The sequence below is a fragment of the Panthera pardus genome, unplaced genomic scaffold (assembly GCF_024362965.1).
Source record: "Panthera pardus isolate Hobbes unplaced genomic scaffold, ASM2436296v1 HiC_scaffold_25, whole genome shotgun sequence".
NCBI lineage: Eukaryota > Metazoa > Chordata > Mammalia > Carnivora > Felidae > Panthera > Panthera pardus.
The window spans coordinates 3,814,687-3,839,247 of NW_026526821.1; the positions used below are offsets into that span (position 1 = coordinate 3,814,687).

Here is a 24,561-nt window from a genome sequence, read left to right on the forward strand (position 1 = left end):
AAGGCCTAGACTAATTCCACATGCGCGGCTCCCTCACTAATTGTTTCCAGCCGTAGCTAACAGGTGCACAGCTCAGCGGCGAGGCCCGTGGGGTTTGCTTCTCACGGCACCGGCCCCCCCTCCCCTTCACCAAGGACACCCTCTCACCCGGGAACCAGACCTTGGCCGTGGGACCGGCCTGCCCTCCCTGAGATGGGCGGGGTCACGGTAACGTGGGTGACGGGGGTGCTCTGAGTGTCTGGTTGGTCACTGCTCACTATCACGGCCTGTTGTATTTGCTGTCACATGTGTCCGCGTGGTTGTCTCGTGGCCGTAGCTCCGGTGTGGATTTCGAGGGGGCAGGGGCAACGGTCCAACCCGCCGCGACCCAACTTCCCACAGAGCTGGGACCAGCAGGGTGTAAGGATGGGGCCGCAGGTGAGTGACGGAAGGGGGCTTCCGGATCCGGTGGTGGGAGGGCGTTGGGGGGGGCACTGCCTGTGGGCACCCTCCTCGGGAAGAGCTTAGGAGCCCTGGAGCCGGCGGCCCTGGCTTCCAGCAAGAGGAGGAGCCTGCGGGAATTGGGGCCAAGATGCGGGCTCCGGCCCTCTGAATCACCTGGGGGGCTCCTAGGGACGGCAGGCCCCCGAAGTGCGGGTCCGGGTGTGGGGGCTGGGCGCGTGCTACTGCAGTGTGGTCGGCAAGGACTGCCGTCACCAGCTGGCCTCCCTGCCCCGCAGGGACCCCCAGGTGCGCATGAACAAGGTCCCATCCACCTCTGTGCCCCGTGGGTCTGGGCGGGCAGTGGGCTGCAGGTGTGCCCGGTGCTGGCCCCGCCCCCAGCCGGGTGGGTGGGGCCTGTGCCAGAGGAAGGAAGGGACCCAAAGGCGGAGCAGCCCCTGCTGTGGGAGCCCGCCCCCCGTGGGGGAGGGGAAGACAACATCAGCATCGAGAAGCTCGGGGACAGTGGCACCGGCTCCCTGTCCCCCATGCTCACCGGATGTGGTCTGCTTCAGTTTTTCGTTTTTCTTCTTCCTCCATTTCCAGGGCTTGAAGATCCTGCCCAGGGTGGCCAGTTTGCTGTTCCTCCTCACAGGGGGGGTTCGGGTCCCTGAGACCAGATACTCGGAGCGCGCTGGGGGGACTGGGTCCATCTCATCTGCAAGGGGAGCACACCAAGGAGGGGCCGGGTGATCACCAATCCCGCGTGGCTCCCCTCACCCACGGGGCCACCGGTGATTCTCCAAAGCCCGGGGCTGGCCCGCGCCCCTAGCATGCTGGCACGTGCGGAGAAAACGTCCGTGAGGCCCTCGAGCAACAGGGGCACTTGCTACTGTGGGGCCCGGGAAGAGAAAGACACATGCTTCTCCACAGGCCGCTCTGTAGTTCACGATGTGTTCATTGTTTAAGGAAAAAGATGGGTGAGAACGGAAAACATTGCAGCGGACAAGACGGTCAAAGTGCAGAGTCACATGAGCCAGACGGCTGCTGTCTCCACTGCCCGCCCGGAACCCTGTCCCACAGGCACAGCTCAGACCAGAGCTCGGGCCGGCACCCGGGAGGATGGGGGAAAAGCTCAAGATGCCCCAAACCCCTCCTGGGACAGGGCAGTGACGAGGTCTTGGGTGTGCTGAGTTTTAATCTCCCAGTGTCACTCGGGTGGGGGTTCACAGACCAGCCAGTGCTCCCCACCCAGCATGGCTGCCGGCACCGGTGCCCGGACCCCGGCCAGGACACCCCACGTGCACACACACACGCACACACACGTGCCACCCAGAACACATTTAGTCCCACAGCCAGTGGGTTAATTCACTTCATTGCGATGCACAAGCAGGGGCTGGGAGCCTGAGTTTATAAAGAGACAAGAAGCCCCAGAGGGGCCCAAATATGCTGGATGAGCAGGGCTGGAGTGAGGGGGTATTGGGAGGGTCCTCAGTGGGAGTCCACCAGAGGGGCCAGACCTGGCCCGGCGCCCCAGGTGATGGACGCCCCAGAGACGAGCCTCCTGGGCTAGGAGCAGCCAGACAGGGCTCACGGCACCCAGCCCCTCCGAGCCTCAGTTTCCACACGTGTAAAATAAAGATAATGATCGTCCCTGACATCCAGCATTCAAAGGAAAATGCAGGGTGGCCCCAGAGGCTGGAAACTTAGGTAAACATATATAACACACAGTTGATCGAGAGTATGTTACAATCCATGTAGAATGATATTAACTACGTTTTAAGACCGTATAGACACTCTGATGTCTAAGACCATGCCAGCATGGCTGTCTTCTGGTAGAAATTTTCATAGTAATTTCTATTATATGAGGAACAAAAGAATTATCCTGGAGTAAAAGTCACTGCTTGTTCCTGGCCAGGTACCAACTAACTTTACCCTCACAATAAATCTATGAGATACAGGACTCCTATCATATCCATTTTACAGATGAGCACACTGAGGCTCAGAGCAGTGAGTCATCTTGTGGACCCACAGAGCGAGAAAACGCTGGAGGTCGGGCATGACCTTGCGGGGCCTGAGCCCGGACCCCTCTCGTATCTGGAAGCTGCCTCTACAGTGACTGTGTGAATTTATCTCCCGGAGCAGGACACAAATGGGTAAGACACCAACAGAAGGCACAAAGCAGGACTGTCCCAGCCACCCAGGTTGCGTGGCCTCTGTCTCTGGCTGTTATTAATTGAGTATTAACTACATACCGGAGACTGTCCCCGGTGGTCTACAAAGCAACCCGCGTGGAAGAACAAGCTTAGGGGTGTCTTGTTGAGAGAAGAGCCTGCTCGAGCTTGTCCCCAGTACCCGGCACCCAGCAGGGGCCCGGTGGGGGGTGGAGCCAAGGAAGCCCCAGGGCACCTGTCGCGGATCCCCCCCCACCATCTCCCCAGCACCGTGCTCCAGCCGCGGGATGCAGACAGGCCCTTCTCCTCCCAGAGGCAGCTTACTGTGTGTTACCATCCCCTCCTGCCTACGGGTGCCAGGTTCAAGCATGTGGGTCAGAGCCACACGGCACAAGGAGAGCTGCTGTCCTGCGGAAGAGAACTGGCCAGGTCTCCCCAGGCCTTGGGCTGGTGTGAAAATGAAGATCCCCAGAGATGTGCAGAGGGACAATGGACCATTGTCACCACTCCACAAAAGGTGGCGTCACAGAAACACACATGCCCCACACGATGAGTGCGGAAATCCAGAGGAGGGCACACACATGGCTCCGAGTTTCCTAGCAGCCAAAGCAAAAACAGAGCAGCACAAAGTAGAACCCGTGACCCCGGTCCAGGCCCCCAGCCGCCGGCGGCTCCCCCGCATGCCCCACAAGGCCTTCCAGCCGGTCTCCCCGCGATCCCCACCCTCACAAATATAACTGATCACATCGCCGTTCTGCACGCTCCCTGCCCTTCCCCTTCTCCTGTAGCACAAAGTGCAGATTGAGCACCACGTCTGTGTAGCTCCCCAGAGCTGCTCCTGGTGGCCACCCACTCATCTCCGCCCCCTATTCACAGTCGTCATCCCTGCGCGGCGACATTCACGGCACGCAGCATGCTATGGGAGGCAGTAGGGTGCAGTTGTTAAGAAAGCAGGTGCTACAACCAGGCATCTGGGGTTCACATCCTGGCTCTGTCACTCACTAACGGGGCAGGGCGTGCTGGCACCACCCCTCCCTGCACCCTCACGCCTGCCCTGGCCTCGCTGGGGAACCGAGGGCACGGGACTTCCCAAATCCCTGCCCGGGGCTCGGCCACATGGCTTGCTTGAACCCATGGAAGGTGGGCCGAGGGGCAGAGTCTCCCTCCTCGCCATCGCCTTCCTCCCCACCCTCCTCTTCCTCCCCACCATCATCACGTGAGTCCCTGGACTCCCTGCCCCCCCCACCTCTGCCCCCAGTGGCTGGAGCAGGTACCGGGGTTCCCAACGCCCCTCTGACACACAGGGTCCTCACGCACAGCCTGGAGCACAGAAAGGGCAGGGGCCCCAAGGGCTCGAACTTGACTCGAAATTCAGCAGGGAGCCATTGAGGGATCTTCATCTCATTAAAAACAGAATAAACTGAGGGCTGATGGGGGGTGGGGGGGAGGGGAGGGTGGGTGCTGGGCATCAAGGAGGGCACCTGTTGCGATGAGCACTGGGAGTCGTATGGAAGCCAATTTGACAATAAATTTCATATTAAAAAAAAAAAAGATCTGATTTGTCCATTTAGCAAATATCCGCCTCGCTCGACCAGGACAGACACGTTCGTCTGAGCAACGCCTCAGGGACCTGCTGTCATCGGGGAGCAAAAGCCCAGGGCAGCAGGCTCCAGAAGGCTGAGGGCTGCACCCCCAGCACCCCCTCCCTCCTCCACCTCTCCGCCTGCGGGGCTCAGCCCAGGCCCAGGCGCAAGGACAGAAACGTCAGAACAGACGCTGTACCCTCCAGCGAAGGGATCACAAGCACCTCGAGGACAGAGAGGGCACGACTCTCTCCGACTGTGCGCCCGGGGGTCTGTGTGAGCAAGAGGCGGGTGTGTGTCCTCCTGGGCACACCAAGGGTGGGTGTGCACGGGGACACGTGTGTACGCAGGAGTGGCTGTGTTCTCGCATGTGTGTGTCCCGGGGCGGGGGGGAGGGCGGTTGGCGCCCCTGCCCTCCTCCCTCTACCTCCGGCCCGTGAGTTCACCCAGTGTCTCTCTCGGGCTGCTGGGGAGCCCCCTTCCCCCACCGGGGGCATTCCCGGGGGTGCAGACACATTAGCACATCCCTCCAGCCTCCGAATGACACAGCGGGGCTGTTCCCGGGCCACCTCTGCCACCTGTGAAGCATTAGCAGTTAATTAATGAAACATGTTTCCCCACATCTGCGTGAGGAAGTAAAACTGGCAGCCACAGGGCAGGCAGGAGGCCTCCCCGGGTTCCCAAATGACGGATGGGGCAGGTGGCCCGGCCTGCTGACACGAGACAGGTCCGCCCCCCACACTCCAGCCCTCTCCTGGTCCCCAACCCTGCCTCCCTCCCCCACCGATGGATCCCACAGACCTACATTGAGGCACCGCTCTAGGACAAGGCCGGGAAGGCCACCATGACTGAGCTCACTGAGCTTACGGGCTCATTTTCATGCCTGGCCCTGGGCCAGCCCCTTCCTTCACGATATCCCCTCCACCCTCGCTCCCATAGCTCTCGGACATCCTCCCGGGACGTACCGTTTACAATTGCCATCTGTCTTTCTCACCTGGACAAACGAAGTCCTGTCCGTGAGAGCGGGAGCTGTGGCTGTCTCGTTCGCCGTGGGCCCCTGGCATCTTTACTGGTGCCTGGCACACGGGAGGTACTCAAATAAACACCTGCTTGGCCTGTGACTCTGGCGCCTGGATCCGACCCCCGTCCATCGGACTCTGGAGTCCACTCCTTAGTGACCCCGGGCATTTCTGCTTCCCCATCTTCCATCGACTGACCTGTCTCCCTCTTCTAGCACGTGGCCTCTCCCCAAAACACACCACGGAGGGGACCCCCACTCGCGGATGACCCCCACAAGCTGAGTGGCTGGCCTCGCAGGGAAGACAGACAGACACCCTCTCTATCAGCCAAAATCGGAAGACCGCTCTCTGCTTGCTTCATGCATTCATTCATTCCCAAACTCAGGCAGCAGGCATCAGCTGAGGCCCGCCCGGGGCCAGAGCTGCTCTGCATGGGGGGAGGCGGGCTCTGCGAAGGCTGCTGGGGGGCGGGTGGTACTTGGTTCCGGCCTTGGAGGTTGAGGAGCTGAATAAAGGGTGCGAATCCATCAAAGCACGACAGGACGTGGTATTTGGGCGATGGGAGATGAGGCAGAAAAGCAAGGTCTGGCGTCCTCATCTCGGAGGTCCAGAAGCCCCGTGAAACTTCCACGTGGGAGACTGACGTGCTCAGAGATGCCAACTTCCTACACTGCCGATTAACGACCAACACACGCACGCACACACCTGCACGAGACTGTCACGTATTATCACCACCACTGACCATAAATAATAGGCAGAAAAGAACCTCACGGTAAGAGAGGACTCTTTTAATTAAAAGTATATTGATAAGTGAATAAGAAACGACGCGGGGGGCGCCTGGGTGGCCCAGTCGGTTGAGCGTCCGACTTCGGCTCAGGTCATGATCTCACGGTTGGTGGGTTCCAGCCCTGTGTCAGGCTCTGGGCTGACAGTGTGGAACCCGCTTCAGGTCCTCTGTCCCCCCCACTCTCTGCCCCTCCCCTGCTTGTTCTCTCTCTCAAAAATAAACATTTAAAAATACACATAAATGAATAAAACTGTGTCGTCCTTGGTGTTACCAATTTGCCAGCGTGGGTCTGTGCACTCGAATCTGAGAGCCTTCATCCTGGAGCTCGGGGTTTCCGGAATGGGGAGGGCAGGGGAGGCACAGAGGACCAGCGCTGTGAAGGGGCCTCACCGAGTGCCATGTGGATGACGGCTGCAGGGAGCCAGGCTGCAGGCAGGGAGGCTCTCTGAGAGGGGACAGGCAGCATGAGGGTCGCAGGCCGGCACAGAAAGGAGGGAGGGATCCAGAGATGTTGCTGAGTGAGAGCCCTCATCAGAGCCGGGAAAGCCCTCCACCTGGGGCATTGGTGCACAGGGAAGGATCAGGAACACCCAGGTCTGTTCCAGCAACAGCACATCTACGGAGCACTTGCTGTGTTGTGCGACAAGCCCCGTCCTGAGCACCGAACACGAATCAGCTCCTTTCGTTCCCATCAAGACCCTAGAAGGCGGAGGCGCTTGGGTGGCTCAGCTGGTTGAGTGTCTGAGTCTTGATTTCAGCTCAGGTCGTGATCTTGAGTTTGTGAGTTTGAGTCCCATGCTGGGCTCTGTGCTGACAGTGGAGAGTCTGCTCAGGATTCTCTCTCTCCGTCTCTCTCTGCCCTCCCCTGCTCATGTGCTGTCTCATTCTGTTTCTCTCTCTCCAAATAAATAAACTTAAAAAAAAAAAAAAAAAGACCTCAGCAGGCAGGTCAGTCTTTTCATCCCCCATGTGACAAGGAGGAAGCCGGAGGCACAAAGGTGTGAGATAACTTTCCCAGGTCACACAGCTAAGGTGACAGGATGCTTACAAGTCAGGATGTCGGCTCCAAAAGCCCTCATCCTAACCCCCTCGCTACATCACATGGAGCGGGTGAAGACGGCACTGTCGGGGATGAGGGGCGAAAGCCAGGGCTGGAGCACACCTAAGCATCAAAGCAGCGTGGAGCAAAACCGTGGCACTTAGCATCGAAAGACCCACGGCTTGTGGCCAGGCCACGAACGATGTGCCCCGACAGCTGTCTACAAAGGAAGTTCTCAGTGTTTTGATTGAACCACCACCAGGACGCGTCTGAACCTCCAAACCCAGATTTTCAAAATGGATTTTAAGTCTCCCAGATGTACAAGGACTGTGGTTTGACTTTCCCCATTCCTGGAAAATTCTTGAGTGACGACCTTAGAGCAGGATATCTGGGGAGCACTGATCAATACGGACAGAACCAGGGCCCAGAGCCGAACACCTACGTGAGCCCACTCCACGTAACCGTGGCCGGGCGTGGAGGCGGGGACAGGTGGCTGGGGTGGGGAGGGAGAGGGCGGGGATGCAAGAAGAAGGGTGAATTTACTTAAAAGGGGAGAAGAACTTCTAAGGGCCGATGGCTCTATTCCCAGGACCTCTGCGGGATTTTCCTGCTGCTCTGCGAGCCTGTCCATCAGAACCTGTGGTCCCTTACAGCCCCCGTGCAGATAACCGCAGCCTCACCAGTAAAGGCCACGAGGACCCCAAGAGCAGGCTCCCACTCCTCCTCGGGCGCCCAGCACGGCACCCGGTGTGTGGGATAAATGAATGATGGACTGAGTGAATAAATGAATGAATGAGACACATTGATCCTGCGGTAGGAAAACTGAAGTGGAATCCAAATGCAGGTCACTGGTTATGAACAGCGACCCTGAGTCACCTCTGCGCCCCTGGACGGCAGGAGATAATTACAATCCCTAAGCAACTTCCAGGCTTCATGCTGGCTCATCCCCTCCCCCGGCGGCCGCCACGAGCAGCCCTTGACACAGACGGAGGCTTTCTCGGCCCTGCCCGTCAGCCGAGGCGCCCAAGAAACACAGGGAAGGCAACAGGAGACCCTGGCGAGGCGTCGGAGTGAACACGAGCCCCGGGACCCTGCGGATCGAACGGACGCTTCGTCGTAGGAGAACACGGTTTAGAAGGCCGAGGGCAGCCGCCAAATTCATTGGCACGTTCATTCCAAGCAAACGACCCCAGGAGGCAGGGGCTACGTTTCCAGCTCCATTTGCCGTTTGGGAAGAGGAGGCTGAGGGGACAGGACCCACGTATGGAGTCACACAGCTGGTAAGTGGCAGGGCTGGCACAGGAGCCCGGGCTTTTGGATGTAGAGCTCGCATTGGGGCGACACCAGTGTTTCCCAAAGCATGTTCCATGGAACCCTAGCTTGGGAGATGCTCTACGGATAAAGACCGATGGGAAAACGCTGCCTACACTAAAAGCCCTCCCTGAAGGGCTGCCGCGAATGATCACAGTGAAGGCTCTGAGAAGTCCTGCAGTAAGCAACCACATATGGCTGCTTCACCAGCTCTTCCTAAACAGACAGATCAGGCAACCCCAATTTACACCTCGTTGCCCAGACAGCCATAACCATAACCACACACAGGCTGGGGCAACAACAGACTTCGAGCAGGAGACGTGAGATGAAGCAGTTTAAACATATATCCTGCAGGGGGCGCCCGGGGGGCTCAGTCGGTTGAGCGTCCGACTTCAGCTCAGGCCATGATCTCGCGGTTCGTGGGTTGGAGCCCCGCGTCGGGCTCTGTGCCGACAGCTCGGAGCCTGGAACCTGCTTCGGATTCTGTGTCTCCCTCTCTCTCTGCTCCTCCCCTGATCTTGCTCTCTCTCTCTCTCGCTTTCTCTCTCAAAAAGAAACATTAAAAAAAATTTTTTTAATGTATTCCTGCTAAGAAGTGTTCACGACAATTTATTTTTGGAATATAAAAGTCTTATCCCTAATATCTGTGTTCCAAAGATAACGGGATTCTCTAAGAGCTTTGCAGAAGCTGGGCTTTGAAACTTCCCACGGCTCTGAGCCATGTAGCTGCCCGGGGCCCCCGCACAGCAATGGTGAGGAGAAAACGACGACGGGACAGTGGGTACCATCTATGCCCCGACGCCAGTGCAGAAACCAGGGCCTCCTTAAAGTGGTTTCTTTCTGCCTCGCACGTCTGGTGGGAAAACCAGCGCACGGGACGAGAGAAACCATCCGTTTAGCATCAACCCCGTGATCCTGCCAAGGGTCGCTGATGTCTGCCACACATATGGCCGGTTCTCCAAGTGAAAATCAGCTCAAATCTGCAAACCAGGTGGGTCTGAAAAGGCTGCGTGGGGTTTGCAACGAGGAATTAGACCACGAGGACCGTGGAGTTGGGGACGGCGAAAGGGGGGACCCGGAAGCCACCTTTGGCGTCTCGGACACCGGTGGTGTTGGCATTGCGCTTAGTAGGTTGGTCTGCACTTCGGCAAACTCCTGCAGAAATTGCTTAGCAAGAAAAGCCCATGGGCTTTGCAAAGACGAAAAGCTGCTTTTAGAGACAGCCGCCTAAAGATCTTCTTCTACAGAGGAGAGAAAAACGCGTATTTCAGAGAAAGGATAAACCGTAAAACAGCGCACCGAGAGATGTCAGCATCGCACTATAAATGGAGATAAGTAATATTCCCCACTGCCTTCAAAGCCCAAGCCCCAGCCCAGACTTTCCACACTAAAGTGTGACATGAGGCTCTTACATGCCAGTCAGAGCTTATGGACAAATGTTAATTTTTAGAAATACGCGTGCTTTTAGCATTTCTGAGAGGAATTACACACATGTCAAGGCTGGGAAGAGTCTGAGCCAACAGATTTGCATCTTGAAAATGGGTCCCACATGGGGCGCCTGGGTGGTTCAGTCAGTTGAGCGCCTGACTTCAGCTCAGGTCATGATCTCACAGTTTGTGAGTTCGAGCCCCGCGTCAGGCTCTGGGCTGACAGCTCAGAGCCTGGAACCTGCTTTGGATTCTGTATCTCCCTCTCTCTCTCTGCCCCTTGCCCACTCACGCTCTGTCTCTCTCTCTGTCTCAAAAATAAAAATAAACATTAAAAAAAATTAAAAAAAAAAAGAAAAGAAAAGAAAAGAAAATGGGTCCCACGTTCATCTCGCTCGGGTCAGGGATGGGCAAATGCTTTCTGTAAAGGGCCAGACGATCTCTGTGGCAACTACCGGGCCACTGCATGAGAGCCATCCGTGATACCTAAATAATAGGCACGGATACGCTTTAATCAAGCTTGATTTATAAACACCAGTGGAAGGCACAAGTGCTCTGGGAGCTGACTCCTGCCTTAGGTGGTCCCTTCGGAAACGTCTTCGGGAAAAGTCCCACTGGACGCTGGGAGAAGAAAGAAGGCGGGAAGGAATGGCTTTGGCTCAGGATCCCTTACCTTCACTCTCGCTGCTGACCCCTAGGGTCCAGCCAGTGTCACTACCCACCTCCAACTCTAGCCTCAGACTGGTTTCCCAGCATCCGCTTAAGCCGGCCCGCCCCCCCCCCACCCCCCCCCCCCCCCCCAGCAGGGCCTTGCATTACTTTCCTGCTTAATGTCACTGTGACTTTTCTGGTGAAACACAAGACCCCAACTGGGACCCCAATCCTTCTACTTTCTTTCTTTTATTTATTTATTTATTTATTTATTTATTTAGAGAGTGAGAAAGAGTGCGGGGGAGGGGCAGAGAGTGAGAATCCCAAGCAGGTTCCACGTGCAGTCAGCACAGAGCCCGAGGCGGGGCTTGAATTCATGAAACCGTGAGGTCATGACCTGAGCCGAAATTGAGAGTCCTTTGAGCCACCCAGGCACCCCCAGGTGACTGCTTCTTTAAGCTGTTCTCCACCCACGCCCCCTGCTTCCCTCCACTATCTCCCTTCTGCTTCCCGCTCAATTTCTCCTGACACAGGGCTGCCCCCATGCCAATCCTTCTGGAGGCAACACTCTTCCCTGATGAACTCCTACGCGTACCTCACGGTCCCATCCTCCATACCCACCTGTTATGGGTTTTTCACCATAGACTTCAGTATAATTTAGAATTAGCTCTTGATTTGCCTATCCGTGAACTGAATGTCCTTCTTGGCTATGTGACCAGGAGAGCAGGGACCAAGTGTGTCCCATGTAACCGCCCCCTACTCAGGCCCAAACACAGAGCTCAGGAGGGTTCAGTGAGGGCTCAGCAAGCATTTGAGAACCAACTGTCCCTACCCAGGGACCTAGTGCAGGCGTAGCTGAAGTTTATAATCCTACACAATCAGACGTTTCTCAGGCTTTACTAAGTTGAGCTCTTTCTGAACTTGATGCTTTTTAGCCACACTTTCTTGCCCCACGCCGCCTCCTTCTGGCCCCTCAGGGGTTGATGTGACGCTGCCCCCAAGACCCTCCCCTGAGAGCAAAGGCCGCCCTGCCTGAGCACCTGCACTTTGCTGTTCCCCTGGCTCCTAGCTTCACCACAGGCCCTGTCCCGGCCCCGGCTCCCCTGGTGCCATCACAGAAGTGACAGCGGGGCCGAGACGGCTCAGCGACCCAGCAAGTCTGCACAGCGCACACCTTCTGGGAACAGGCAAGAGCCGGTGACACCTGCCTGCTCGGAGCATGCCCAGAGTCTCTGGCTGCTGGGAGACGGCCCCCGGGGGTCCCCCAGGCAGGGCCAGCCCCAGCTGATGGCCGCAGGGCTAACCCTGGCCCCAGTCACTGCTCTCCACCGCTGCGGGGCCCCCGGGAGCCGCTCTCACGCGGCAGCCAGCTCTGTCCACCCCCCACCGCACTGCACACCGGACTGACGGACTCACACTCAAGTGCTCCTTCCTGAGCACCGCTCTGGGCCCGAGACCCGGCCCTGCCCTCCCAGACCCAAGGTCTAGGGGAAATGGGTGGCAACAGTAGAACGGACAACTAGACGTTGACCTGCACTGTCTTCTGCTCATGCACCCAGGCCCGGCCCCCCTCATGGCTCCCAGTTGCCTGCAACGTCTGACCCCGGTCATGTCATGCCACGATTCCTTCCCCCCACCTCACCCCGCTTAACCCGCTCCAGGGGCTTCCACGGGCATCAGAATAAAATCCCACTTTGTTCCCCAGCCCTGGCCTCTCCCTCACCAGCAGCTCCGGCCGCCGGGGGCTCTTCCCACCCCCGCAGCCCCACGCTTGGCAGCTCCTGGAGGGGCCCATCCCTCCCTCCTCCCTCCTCCCTCCTCCGCAGGCCACCTCTTCTTGTCCCTGGGTTCCCAGTGCCAGCGCGTCCTGTCCTTGGCTCCGTGGGCCCTGCTCCTCTGGCGCGTTCTCTCTCAGACTCTCCCCACTGGGACGGGCCTTGCAGGCTCGGCCCCAGCAGGTTCCCGAGAGACATTCTGGAAGGAATATCAGGCAAGGAGCCGATGAGTGGAAGGGGCTCCGTGACACAGAGTGAGGCTGGTGGCCCTGTGCCAAGGAGAGGACTGTCTCCGGACGCAGTAAGATTCCTGCCAAAGTGACAACACCTGATGCGATAAATACTAAAGAAAAGGCCTATCTCGTATATTTTACTTGTCGGTCCACCACAGCGCTGTGGGAATACTCGTGGACCAGTGCTCGCTTGAAGACCTATTTCTAGTGCTTTTGGGGTATACACCTAGGAGGGGGATTTCTGGTCTTCTGTTCCAGGTTTTGTTTTGTGTTTTTTTTTTTTTATTTTGGAAGAGAGAGAAAGAAAGAGTGCCTGTGGGGCAGATAGGGGGACAGAATCCCAAGCAGGCTGCGTACTGTCAGAGCAGACCAACGCGGGGCTCGAACCCATGAACTGGGAGATCCTGACCTGAGCTGAAGTCAGATGCTTACCCGACTGAGCCACCCAGGCGCCCCTGTGCCCTGTTTCACGGGCCAGCCCGTTTCCCACACGGCTGCGCCGTATCACACGCCCAAAAGAACGACGCACTGACACGCGCCACGACGTGGATGAGCCCCCAGGACGTGATGCTGAGAGAAGCAGGCACAAAGACGTGTCTGTCCACTTACACGAAAAGGCCAGAGCGGATGTTAAATTTAGGTAATTTTACCTCAATTTGAACAGACACTATGTCCTGACCCAGTGGAGCCCTCTGTCGTGTCATAAAGCCAGAGTCAGAGCCATAAAACCCACCAAAAAGAGCGGTGGTTTCCAGCAGAACAAAGAGCAGACAGCCCTCCATTTTTCCATGCACCTGCACCTCGAGCGGTGGCCTGACCCAGCGCTGACGAAACCGATGTCCCGGAGAACGAAGCGCACGATTGTTCCGGCCGCGGCAGGTCAACACCAAGCCGAGCAGGCTCCCTGTGCGCCTCCCGGCCTGGCCTCTGCGTGTCAACCCCGCCCTTCGCAGCATCAGGACTCTGGGGTCCAGAAGGAAGGAGGCCGGGGTGCCAGACGATAACCCACACGTGCGTCAGGACTGCGACTCACGCAGATGTGAAAGAGCCATAAAAGCATAAAGTCTCACGCAAACCTGGCAATGACCCTAAATTAAAAATTGTGAAGGATCACGAATTTCAAAGCGCTCCGGCCGTGGGAATCCGAAACTCCACGTCCGCTGACCATCGCAGACCTTCTCCCGCGTCAGAGCACCCCAGGAACCGCAAATTCGGAACTAGGTGGCAGCCCCATTCATCCAAGCACGACCAGGAGGACGTGGGCAGGACCCTGGGTGTGTCCTGAGCCCAGGGCAGGCTCTCCCCGGGTCCCCACCGTCCCGAGGCCACGACCTCGGGCCCTCCCAGTGTCCCTGTGAAAGAGCGGGCAGTGCTGGGGGTCGACACGGCCCGGCCGGCCTGAGCCGGTGACTTGACACGAGTAAAGCGCCGTCCCCTCGCCTCCGTTAGAGACAAATCTCAGGAGCTGCTCGCGCTCCAGGGTCCCCTGTGGGATCGGGGGCAGTGGCTGTCTGCACAGCCCTGCCCGAGACCACCCCGACTCGGCCTCTTCCTCTTCCCGACGTGACTTCCCCTTTCGGTCCCTCCTCGGACCGCTTTCTTAGGAGTTACTTGCTCTCAGACCCACGTCCCAGGGTCGCCTTGCGATAAACCCAAACGAAGACCCCCATCTGCTCTGTGCCACGTGCTAGGGTGACACTGACAAGCAAAACCGGGGTGACATGGTGCCTGCCCTCGCTGGGCTCATAGCCAACCTGGGCTCACTATCTACCTGCACTCAGTCCACCTGGGCTCAGTCTACCCGGGCTCAGTCTACCCGGGCTCACGGACACAGGGACATCAATCAAAGAATTGAATTCACAGCTGTACTGTGACAGCCCAAGTAAGTGCTTGGAGGGAGAAAGGTGCCTGAGGGCGATGATGGAGGTCTGGACAAACGCCCTAGAAGACATCTGACTCGATGAGAATGAGTTGGGGTGAGCACTTCCAATTCAGAAAAAAACAACGTGCGAAGCCACCTGGAAAGCGGCAGCTTGGAATATCCACATTCCCACCTTTCTCCAGAGAAAATCTCCACTGCCTGCTGATCTTAACGTGCATTTCCGTCGGGAGCCAGGCGCCAGAGAGACAAATGTAGCCCAGCAGGGCTGAGCGACTGGCCCGGGACCACACAGCACCAGTGACGGCCCTGGACACAAACACGGGGCTGCACATCTCACCGGGTGAGGGAGACTGCCGCACATCTCTGCTGCTCACCCGCCCCCGAGACCAGACCAGGGTGGCACAAAGTGCGCCCCGCGTCCAGCTGCTTTTACAAGCTCCACACACACTGGGGACCCCAAAATGACCCCGATCCTTCCCGCTCAAATGCCTTTTTGAAAGTCATCATTCTCAAACTCCCTTTATGAACATCATACGTTGAAAGGTCTTCGGTCACGGTTCCCAGCCTAATGAGTGAATCCCCAAGTGGAAGTTTAAGTGCATTGTTGAAACGGAGTCCATGGGGACTGCTCTGGTCTCAGAAATCATTTGGCCTCAGAAATCATTTCCTTCCTCATCCATTAAGTAAATGAAGTGAGGCCTGAGATCACCAGTCCTTCCGGCGGGAGCGGGGGGTTGAAATGAACACGGGCAGGAGAGAATGCGAGGGCCCTGCCCCTGAAGGCGTCCTGACCCCCCGGGAGCCTGTGGATGTGCTGCTTCTCGTGTAGCCGAGAGCTGGCGGGTGCTATCGCCAGGTGCCTGGTTTGTACATCGCCGGGCAACCGCCGAGGACGAGTGTGACGGCGGGGGTCAGGGATGCTCAGGGACCCTCACGAGTGTGGGTGAGGATGTGAGGAAGTGTCACCCTCAACACACCACTGACGGGAACGTAAGGCGGGGCAGCCGTGGGAGACGGTCGGGCAGGTTCCCGAGCGGTTACACAGCGTCACCATCTGAAAATCCCGCTCCCAGGTGTTTACCCCGAAGAACTAAAAATATACGTCCACACGAAAACCCGCGCGTGAATATTTGCAACAGCGTGGCTCACAGTAGCCAGAGAGTGGGAAGAAATCACCCAAACTTCCAACAACCGATGAATGGATAGAACGCGGTCTGTCCCTACAGGGGACTATTACTCGGCCATAGAAAGGAACGTCACACCCACTGCACACGCCTGAGCCCCGGGAAAACATACTAAGTCACGGAAGCCCACACGGTACAGGATTCCATTTGTCTGCATTTTGGGGGTGGCGGCACACCCTGGGAGCGTGAAACCCCCATTCACCGTCCTCTGTAGCAAGAGCTAACCCCCTCCACCCAACCTCCGCGCTTGCTGTTCCACAAGCCACCGGTTGCACAGAAGTACAGTGATGGTCAGAGTTACAAATAGGGCCCGCCACCACCTGCTTAAACTCCCTAGTGGCTCCCCGCTCAGTTTGGGATCACACCCAAACTCCTTGAGGACACTCTGGCTTCCCTCAGTACCGTTTCCACCCCATCTGACCCATTCCAGCCACGCTGACCGTACTCTGCGTTCCCCGAGCATGCCCGGTGGGCTTCTGCCTCAGGGCCTTTGCACCAACTATCCCCTCTGCCAGGAATGCATTCCCCTGACATGGCCACAGGGCTGACTCCTCATCCCCAAATCTCAGCTGTCCCCACGTGCCACCCCTCCCCACCCACCTTCTCCATGTGTCTTTCCGGTTCCTTTCACAGCTCACTCCAAGACGTCACTTTGTTTCGCCTTCTTTGGCACGTGTCGCTCTCTGACGTGTTGTGTATCTGTTTACGTTCACATTGGCACAGAAGCTTCTTGAAGGCAAGGACTCTGTGGACCCAGCATGCTACAGCAAGGGCAGCAGGAACTCCATAAATTTCTGTTGGATCCCAGTAACCGCCCTGCTCAAGGTCAGCTGCCCTCTGGATGGGAGCCCAGGAGGTCCACAGTATCCCCCCTACGGGATCTGGCCTTGCCTGCTCTTGGCCTCCTCACCGATCACCCAACCAGACTGGCCACTTCTTGGTTCCTGAGCGCCTCTTCTCTTTTGCTTCAGGAACCCTCCAGGTGCCTTCCCAATAAAACCCTTTCGCCCTGCATCTTAGCCTGGCCAGCTCCTACCCTGGCTCGCAGCTTACACCTCGCTTCCTCCCCAAAGCCCTTCCCAGGGTCAGGGCTGGGGGCCCTGCTCTGTGCGCCCCGGCCTCCGTCGCCGCTACCCTCCACCGTGTCTCACGGAGCATGGGAATCTCTGGCTTCGCTGGATTTCTGGCCACGGTGCCTCTGTCGGGCGTAGATACGGGTGGGCGCTGCTCACACGACCGGTCAGGACGGAGCCCCCCCCCACCGACCCCCCGCACAAGCTCAGTCCCCCCCAGGAAAGGCTGCCGCAGGCCCACTCTGAGCTCAGCTCCACAGCCAGACGGACGGCCCGTGGCTGCGCTCTCGTCAGCTGCCGAAGCGAGGCCAAGTCCCTGGGCCTCTCCGGGCCTCCGTGTGTGCAGGGGGCATGACGCCAGCATGCCACTGGCCGCCGGCAGGCTACGCGACCTCACGCGAGTGGGAGTACAGCACGGTGACTGCACGCGGCCACCTGTCACACCCCACCACGAGCGCCCCCACCAGCTCGTCCTCGGTCTCTCTGGGCTCCCTGGGTGGCCTTCGTGCATCACAGTCTCTGGCACACGGCAGGCACTCAATAAACACCTGCCGAACGCATGAAGACACCACAGAGGTCCTGGGCAAAGTCGCACAGTTTTCAAGGGAATCACAAGAAAGCAGTGCTGTGACTCAGTTTTTGATTTTCAGCCGTACGTCCTTGGGGGCCTGACGGAGACACGGCTGCCGAGCCACGCTCCACAGCCGTCACCCCCAGGAAGCAAAGGGGATGGCAATGGAGAGACTTTGTGGAAGGGGCCGTGGCCTCTGCCTGTTTCAGGCCCCACTGGCCTGTCCACGTGAGCCTGTGGCCTCCTCGTGGGTGCTTATAACGTCTACTGATGTGCATGTGTGCACCGTACCGGCCTGCGGGAGCCCTGTGTGGGGTGGGGGCCGCTGTGGCGGGGGGGGGGGGGAGGCTCACCCAATAAAGTGGGGAGTTTGGGCCTCCTGGGAGGAGCTGTTTGCTCTTGGACACAGTGCCCTCCAATGGTAGCGTGGCGATGCCCCTTCCTCATTTCAGAAGCCACCCGGCACCAAACGGCCTTTCTCTGTGCCCGTCACACACCTATGATGAGCCAGAGCCGCAGGGACACCAACAAAATGAGCACAGGGCCTGCTTCCAAGGAGCTCACAACAATCTCATTCAACGACCTGAAAAGAGCCGGGGCTTCAGAGCCAGGACATTTGGGCTGGCTGTACCCTATGCTGGCCCCATGGCTGTGGTCCAGCCACAGACTTCTCCAGTGGCCCCGTGGCCGGACCACAGACCTCTCCAGTGGCCCCATGGCGGTGCTCAGGCCACAGACCTCTCCAAGTGGCCCCGTGGCCGTGATCGGGCCACAGACCTCTCCAGTGGCCCTCAGTGGCTATGGTCGGGCCACAGGCCTTTCCAGTGGCCTTGTGGCTGTGCTCAGGCCACAGACCTCTTCAGTGGCCCCGTGGTGGTGCTCAGGCCACAGAATTCTCCAGTGGCCCTGTGGCCCTCACCACATTGGTCATGCCCACGACAGAACCAGGGGAGGAACCAGCCATGAAAACCCATGCTTCAGCAAGCCAAACGAATTCCCCAATTGTGTTCAAACCCCCCAGAACAGAGGCTCAGTTGGGGACCACAGTTTGATCTGACCATTGCTCTGGAAGAAGGAGAGCAAAAGGCCTACTCTTGCTGCAAAAGTGCCAAGTCCAGCTAAAACCCCCACAGAATCCGGCCAACTTGAAATCACCTCAGATAGAAAAGTCAAAGGCAGAAAATTCCCTTGAAGGATCAGCGACAAGAGAAAGTGAATTTCACACTGAGGGCAGCCTGTGGGCCCCACAACCCAGTGGGGGCGGGGGGGCATGATTAATTTATTCATCTGTGTTACTGAGGGATACAAACTAATTTGGTGGGAAAAAAAAAAACAAAACCTCATGCAATACACGTTGACACATTCAATTTTCATGAGATGCGATGGGTTCTTCTCTAGGGAAGGAAAGGCCTTTACGATTAAATCCCTGTCCTTTGGGGAGGTCTAGGGCTTTCTGGTGACAACAGGCCACACGTAGGCCAACCAGTGTGCCCTACCCACTAACCACTGCTCACCACACATGACAGAAATATGCTGAAATCCGTAGATGTCCTTTTTAAAACCCAGAGCCATGCAAAGGGCTAATCGGCCTACTCCTCAAAGTTTAATTTAACTTGTATTGGATTGAACCATTCGAAACTGCCAATATTCATCTGTCACTGCCTTACAGAAATGGTAGGTTCACACAGAGCAGCCTAATGCAAGATGAAACCAGATCCCATTCTAGAATGAAATACACAGAGATAGGAATATGACCGCAATGGTTCGGGGAGCGTTCTCCTACGTCATCAATAGGGGCCAGACCGAAGTTTGCGGGATGAGCCTCACTGCTGCAAATGATCGCCCTGCTCCTCTGCCCTCAGGCACGTGCACACAGGGAGCCAGCCTGGCCCATGGCCCAGGCAGGTGGCCCCACTGGCCCTGGGGCCGGGTCCCGCTGGAGCTCAGTCACAAGCACAGCCCCCACAGCTTCGCTGCTCTGCGATGGGACCAGAGGGAAAGGTCAGTCTGGGCAGCAACAACTGCCTTGACCTGAGGTCACCCAGAGCCACATGGTGAGCAGGAAAGCAAGCGGGTGGCCTTGGGCGGCACTCACGGAGGAGGAGGGAACTTACCGCCACAGGTGTCCGGCTCCCAGGCCTTGGGGAAGCCGTTTCCAATCTTCCAAGGGAGAAAGTCTTGGGAAGAAAGGCAGGAAAGGGGGAATCTTTTTGCTCTTGGCCACCTAACGGCTAGGCTGCGTCAGCCAGCTGGCTGCTAAGAGCCTGTGAGAACATCACAAACCCAGAGTTCTTACCCCCTGGGACCTTTTCCCGAGCCTCATGGGACATCTGCAGACCTGGATGGGAGAGCTATTCCAGGACACGAGGACAAGCATGGAGGATGAGACTCGGTCCACCGCTGAATTAAAGGAACATGAATGATGCATGCATCCATTCAAAGAGTTTCTTCAAAGACTCGGGTGCCCTGGATTTTTGCAGTTTTCCTGACACGTTAGACTTACGGAAAGTATGATTCTGGAAGAACACTTGAAAACACAGACCAAAAAAAAAATTCTTTTTGTTACTTATGTCATTCTCTTCTTCAATGAACTGTAAGGAGTGACAGAGCCGTGTGTTGTCATTCACATCAACGTGGTTAAGAGCTTCCTGGGGTGAATCAGCAACACGGCGTGGAATGTGCCCGGTGGGGCAAGTGCCCTCACCTCCGTAGTGCCCCGGGCTCTAGGACACAAGCAGTGACACCGTCTCCCTTGCAGGGCCGTTGTAACAATGACATGAGAAGAAGCAATCTGCACGGCACCCCAAATGGGAATTAAAAGCTAACTGAGCGTGAGAAATTCAGGGGCTTGCCACCATGTCAATATCCTGGTTGGATACTGACACATAAACTAAACACTCTAGTTCGCACAGGTTGGGGGTGGGGGGGGGGAACCGGGAAAGGCCACACAGATCGCTCTGAACTATGTCTTAGGCTGCACTCAGGTCTAAAACCATCTCCACACAAGTTTCAGCTTAAAAACTTTTTTTAGTGTTTATTTTTGAGAGAGAAAGAGAGGGACAGAGCGCACGCAGGGGAGGGGAAGAGAGAGTGGGAGACACAGGCTCCAGGCTCCGAGCTGTCAGCACAGAGCGCTACGCGGGGCTCGAACCCGTGAACTGTGAGATCATGACCTGAGCTGAAGTTGGAGGCTTAACCGACTGAGCCTCCCAGGCGCCCCCACAAGTTTCAATTTTACAAAGTTAGCAGGCTGTTTTCATTATTAAGATCATTAATCCTGCCCCAAAGGATACAGTGAATGAACACTCAAGGGTTCTTTCAATTTTTCATGAAAACAAAAACTAACTGTCTCTAGGTACTGTTTGTGGCAGAAACAAGAGGAGCGTAAGAACAAAGTGACTTCCAAAATAATCTCACTGTGATGAGTGTTCTGTCTTCCTCTTCGAGGGAAGGAAACGTCAATTACCTTTCCTTCACTCATTCCACCAACGCTGACGGCAACGTGTGCCGGGCTCAGGGACCCACCGGGACCAAGCTGGGTTTGGTCTTAATCTGCATTTGGGGTTGGTTTTTGGTTATTTTTTTTCTTTTGTGTGTTTGTTTTGTTTTTTACCTACTAATGTCCTTCCACAGCCCTTCGGGAAGGAAGAGAAGAAGTGCACATTTATTGAGCACCTAGTGTGTGCCTGGCCATGCATGGGGCACAAGGGCTTCACTGCTAAGCAGAACGAGGACAGTCTGTGTCCCTGGGAAGCGCCACAATTTGGTGAGAACAGGTAACATTAAAAAACAATAATCGCACGATTAAACTGCATGTTTGTAAAGGGATAGGCGGGAAGAGAACGCGGCTCTGAGGCTGTGGCCTGAAGATTTAGCCTCAGTGGCCGTATTGCCGTGGCTTTTATTTTCCGTATTCTGATGCTCTGACATCCAGAGCCTTGCTGGCCCTGGAGGGACTGTCCTTCCCCACACTAGCCAAATCTTAGAGACCGTGAACAGCTTGCCCACGAGCGTGGTTGGCAAATACAGACCAACCAACCCTCAGTGCGCTTCCTCATGGGGTCTCATTCTCTGGACAACCGCCCGCTTGCCCTAATCGCCCCAAGGCCAGGTGCCAGACAACAAGGGGCGGCCCCCGTGCCCCAGAGCCCACTGGCATTATGCTACCTGCTCACTGGGACTGGGTTGCTTCTCCGGGACACACAATAAAGGCTCTTGTCCCCACTTTCCCCTCGCTCCCTGGGCCTCCCGACCGACCCCAGGGCTTCCCTCCCGTGGCATGGTGTGGCTGTCCCCTTCTCTGGGGACCGGTAACAAACTATCTTTCCGATGGCAATCGTGGGCCTTATTACATTTCAAATTCTCTATGCGTTTACTACATTTAAAACAGCAGCGAGCGAAGCCCTCGCTGGAGAAGTGACCTTTAAGAATGTGCAGGGCTCGCGGAGGAAGAGTGAAGGTCAGAGCAGATCGTCAAGGGCCCCCGAGGCATGTGGGGCACAGCGCACCCGGGACCTGGAAACACGGAGGAGCCCGGGAGGAAGGGAGCAGGGCGGAGCCGGAGAAGGGGTCAGGGCCAGCACGCGCAGAATGTGGGGTGCTGGGTGCGGGGACACGCACTCTCAACCTCACGTTGAAAACACTCCTTTGTCCTAAAGGCAAACTCCCAGGCACAGGGCCTCTGGTTTGGCTCCCACCACGCCCTGAACACCCATCAGTGCCTGGTGCGCTCAGACGGTCACAGTATTTTTGCCGAAGGAACGAATCCTTCCCACTAAGGGGAAATCTGGACACGTACCTCTGTCTCTACCTTTTTTGATTTTTCTTAGTTTGCAACCATCTGACAAGGATGTCGCCTTTTCTAAATAGTTAAGTATCTGTTGAAGCATCAGTTGGATTGACAGGGAATCCCTCCACGCTCTTCGGGGAGAAATAACATCAGCCTCGGAGAGAATAAAAAGAGAGAGAACTTATTCTATGAGGCCAGCACAACCTTAATACCAGACTCGAAAAAGGGCGTGCCTAGAAGCAGAAAGGGCAGGCCAGTCTCTCTCGGGAACATACGTACAGAAATCCTACACACAAAGCTGGGAAATCAGAGACAGAGGCAGGAAGACATCACATACCGCTGGGCTTGTTCCGGAAATGACTGTATGACTTTTCCCCCGGATTCGTTCAACATTCGAAAACCGATCCGTGGAAATCACCACATTACCCAAATACAGGGGGAAAGTCACATGATCATTTCGATAAATACAGAAATAGCATTTGATAAAACTCCACGTGCATTCATAATTAAAAAACCATCAGCAAATTAGGAATAGGAGGGAACTTCCTTGACGTCATGAAGAATAAAGTATCCGCTGCAAACTCATACCTAATGATGAAATATTAAAAACTTTGCCTCTAAGATTGGGAATGAGACAAAAGTGTCCTCGTCTAAAATTGCACTAAGAGACATTAACCAGTACGATAGGAACAAAAAGTTTAAGTACACGATAGGAAGAAATGAAGCTATCTTTTTTTTTCCCAGAGTAATGTTTTTAGAAAATCCAAAAGAGCCTCTAAAATTAGAATAAGTTAATTTAGCAAGGTTATTACAGAGAAGGTCCCTTTTCAAAAATAAATTATATTTCTACATGCCAGAACTGAAGATTCAGAAAATGATATTTAAATAATGAGATTTAAAAGTCATCAAAAAATATAAAATATACCAGGATAAACCTAAGAAAGATGTTCATGAGGCATCTACAGAGAAAGCGTTACTGAGAGAAAAAGTATATAATGTCAATATTAAGTGAGGCCCACCATGTTCACAGACCAAAAATCTGAATGTTTTAAGGATCTCATTTCCTCCCAGACTGATTCCCAGGGTCAGTGCAATCCCTGTCAAAATCACAACAGATTGTGTTGTGTGTGTGCGTGTGTGCTTGTAAGAGAGAGAAAGAGAGAGAGGATTGATTCACAATTTAATAATTTTACACAGAAATGCATAGGACCAAGAATGGCCGAGGCAATCTCGAAGAAGATAAATAAAGTGGTAGGATTTACGCTATCAGAACATCCCAATCGACTATAAATCCACAACTACTATGACAATGTGCTGCTGTAGTGACAAAGAGACCGACGGAACACGGAATGGCGTAAACGGACCCACACCGACACGGTGCGGGATCCCGGGAGAAGGGAAGACAGCCGTGCAGTGGGAAAGAGATCCGCCTCTCCAGGAAGAAGAGTGCTGTATCTATGGGACAGCCATAGGGGAACGCTGATTCCTGATCCCTCCCTCACACCAAACCAAAGTCGGCTCTGATTCTAAATGTCAGAGATAAAACGACAACACTTCTAGCAGAAATCCTTCATGGCTTGCGGATGAGCTAATATTCCTCAAACAAGATACAAGGACGAAAAACTTAAAGTGACCCACATTAAAATTAAATATTTCTTTTCATCAAAAACAATACCATTAGGTGAATGAAAAGGCAAGTCACGTCAAGGGAAAAAATTTGAGATCTGTATCTCCACTCAAATGCTCAATCTAGAATATACCTTTTTTTTTTAATCCTAGAGATTATTCCAGATTGGTACTGCTCTCTTCACGCTATTAGTGAATGTGAAAGGCATTTCAAAACGAAGACACACGAAGAACCTAAAGAAAATGAAAAGATGCTCAAACTTACTAGTTTCCAAGGAAATGCCAATTAAGCCACAATGTAGTATGCCCATACACACGCTACAACGACTAAGTGTTTTATTTTTTTTTAATTTTTTTAACGTTTATTTATTTTTGAGACAGAGAGAGACAGAGCATGCATGGGGGAGGGACAGAGAGAGGGAGACACAGAATCCGAAACAGGCTCCAGGCTCTGAGCTGCCAGCACAGAGCCCGACGCGGGACTCGAACTCACGGACCGCGAGATCATGACCTGAGCCGAAGTGGGCCGCTCAACCGACTGAGCCACCCAGGCGCCCCAACTAAGTGATTTAAATAGCCAACTGTATCAAGGGCGGTGAGATGGACCATCGGACGCCTGTGCTGCTGGTGGTGAGGGATGCTGGAGCGGACAGTGGTTCACCCACTTTGGAAGCCTGTGTGATAGGATCTGCTTCTGCCGAACATATACAGACCATGTGACCTAGCAAATCCACACACACACACAATAAACTAAAAAAGGAAAAGAAGCCAGCCAATAAACAAAAACAAAGAATGTTCCGAGGGGCACTCTTCATAGCAGCCAGATGCTGGAAAGAAGCGAAGGTTATCAGCAGTAGAGCGGACACAATAGTGACCCAAAGGAATACTATACAGCGAAGAAATGACTGGCCTATCGCCACGTCCAACAGCAGGGGGCGCTCTGATACAAACTAGTATGTATCATAAGGGTTCTACCCGTGTAAGGCACGGAACCCAGAAAATCTCATCTGTGCTGTT

General features: G+C 55.5%; 1 protein-coding gene across 5 annotated transcripts in view; it reads right to left on the reverse strand.

The window, feature by feature from the left end:
- PHACTR3 (phosphatase and actin regulator 3) overlaps positions 1–24,561 on the reverse strand; it is a 235,830-nt gene that overhangs the window by 100,411 nt on the left and 110,858 nt on the right. For 4 of the 5 annotated variants that reach the window (XM_053890088.1, XM_019426391.2, XM_019426390.2 and 1 more), the window contains exon 2: positions 977–1,138. The exons of the other annotated variant lie outside the window; for it this stretch is intronic. In XM_053890088.1, the coding sequence (XP_053746063.1) occupies positions 977–1,133 (157 nt within the window). In that variant the 5' untranslated portion in view covers positions 1,134–1,138. The remainder of the gene's footprint in view (positions 1–976; positions 1,139–24,561) is intronic. 5 annotated transcript variants of the gene reach the window in all.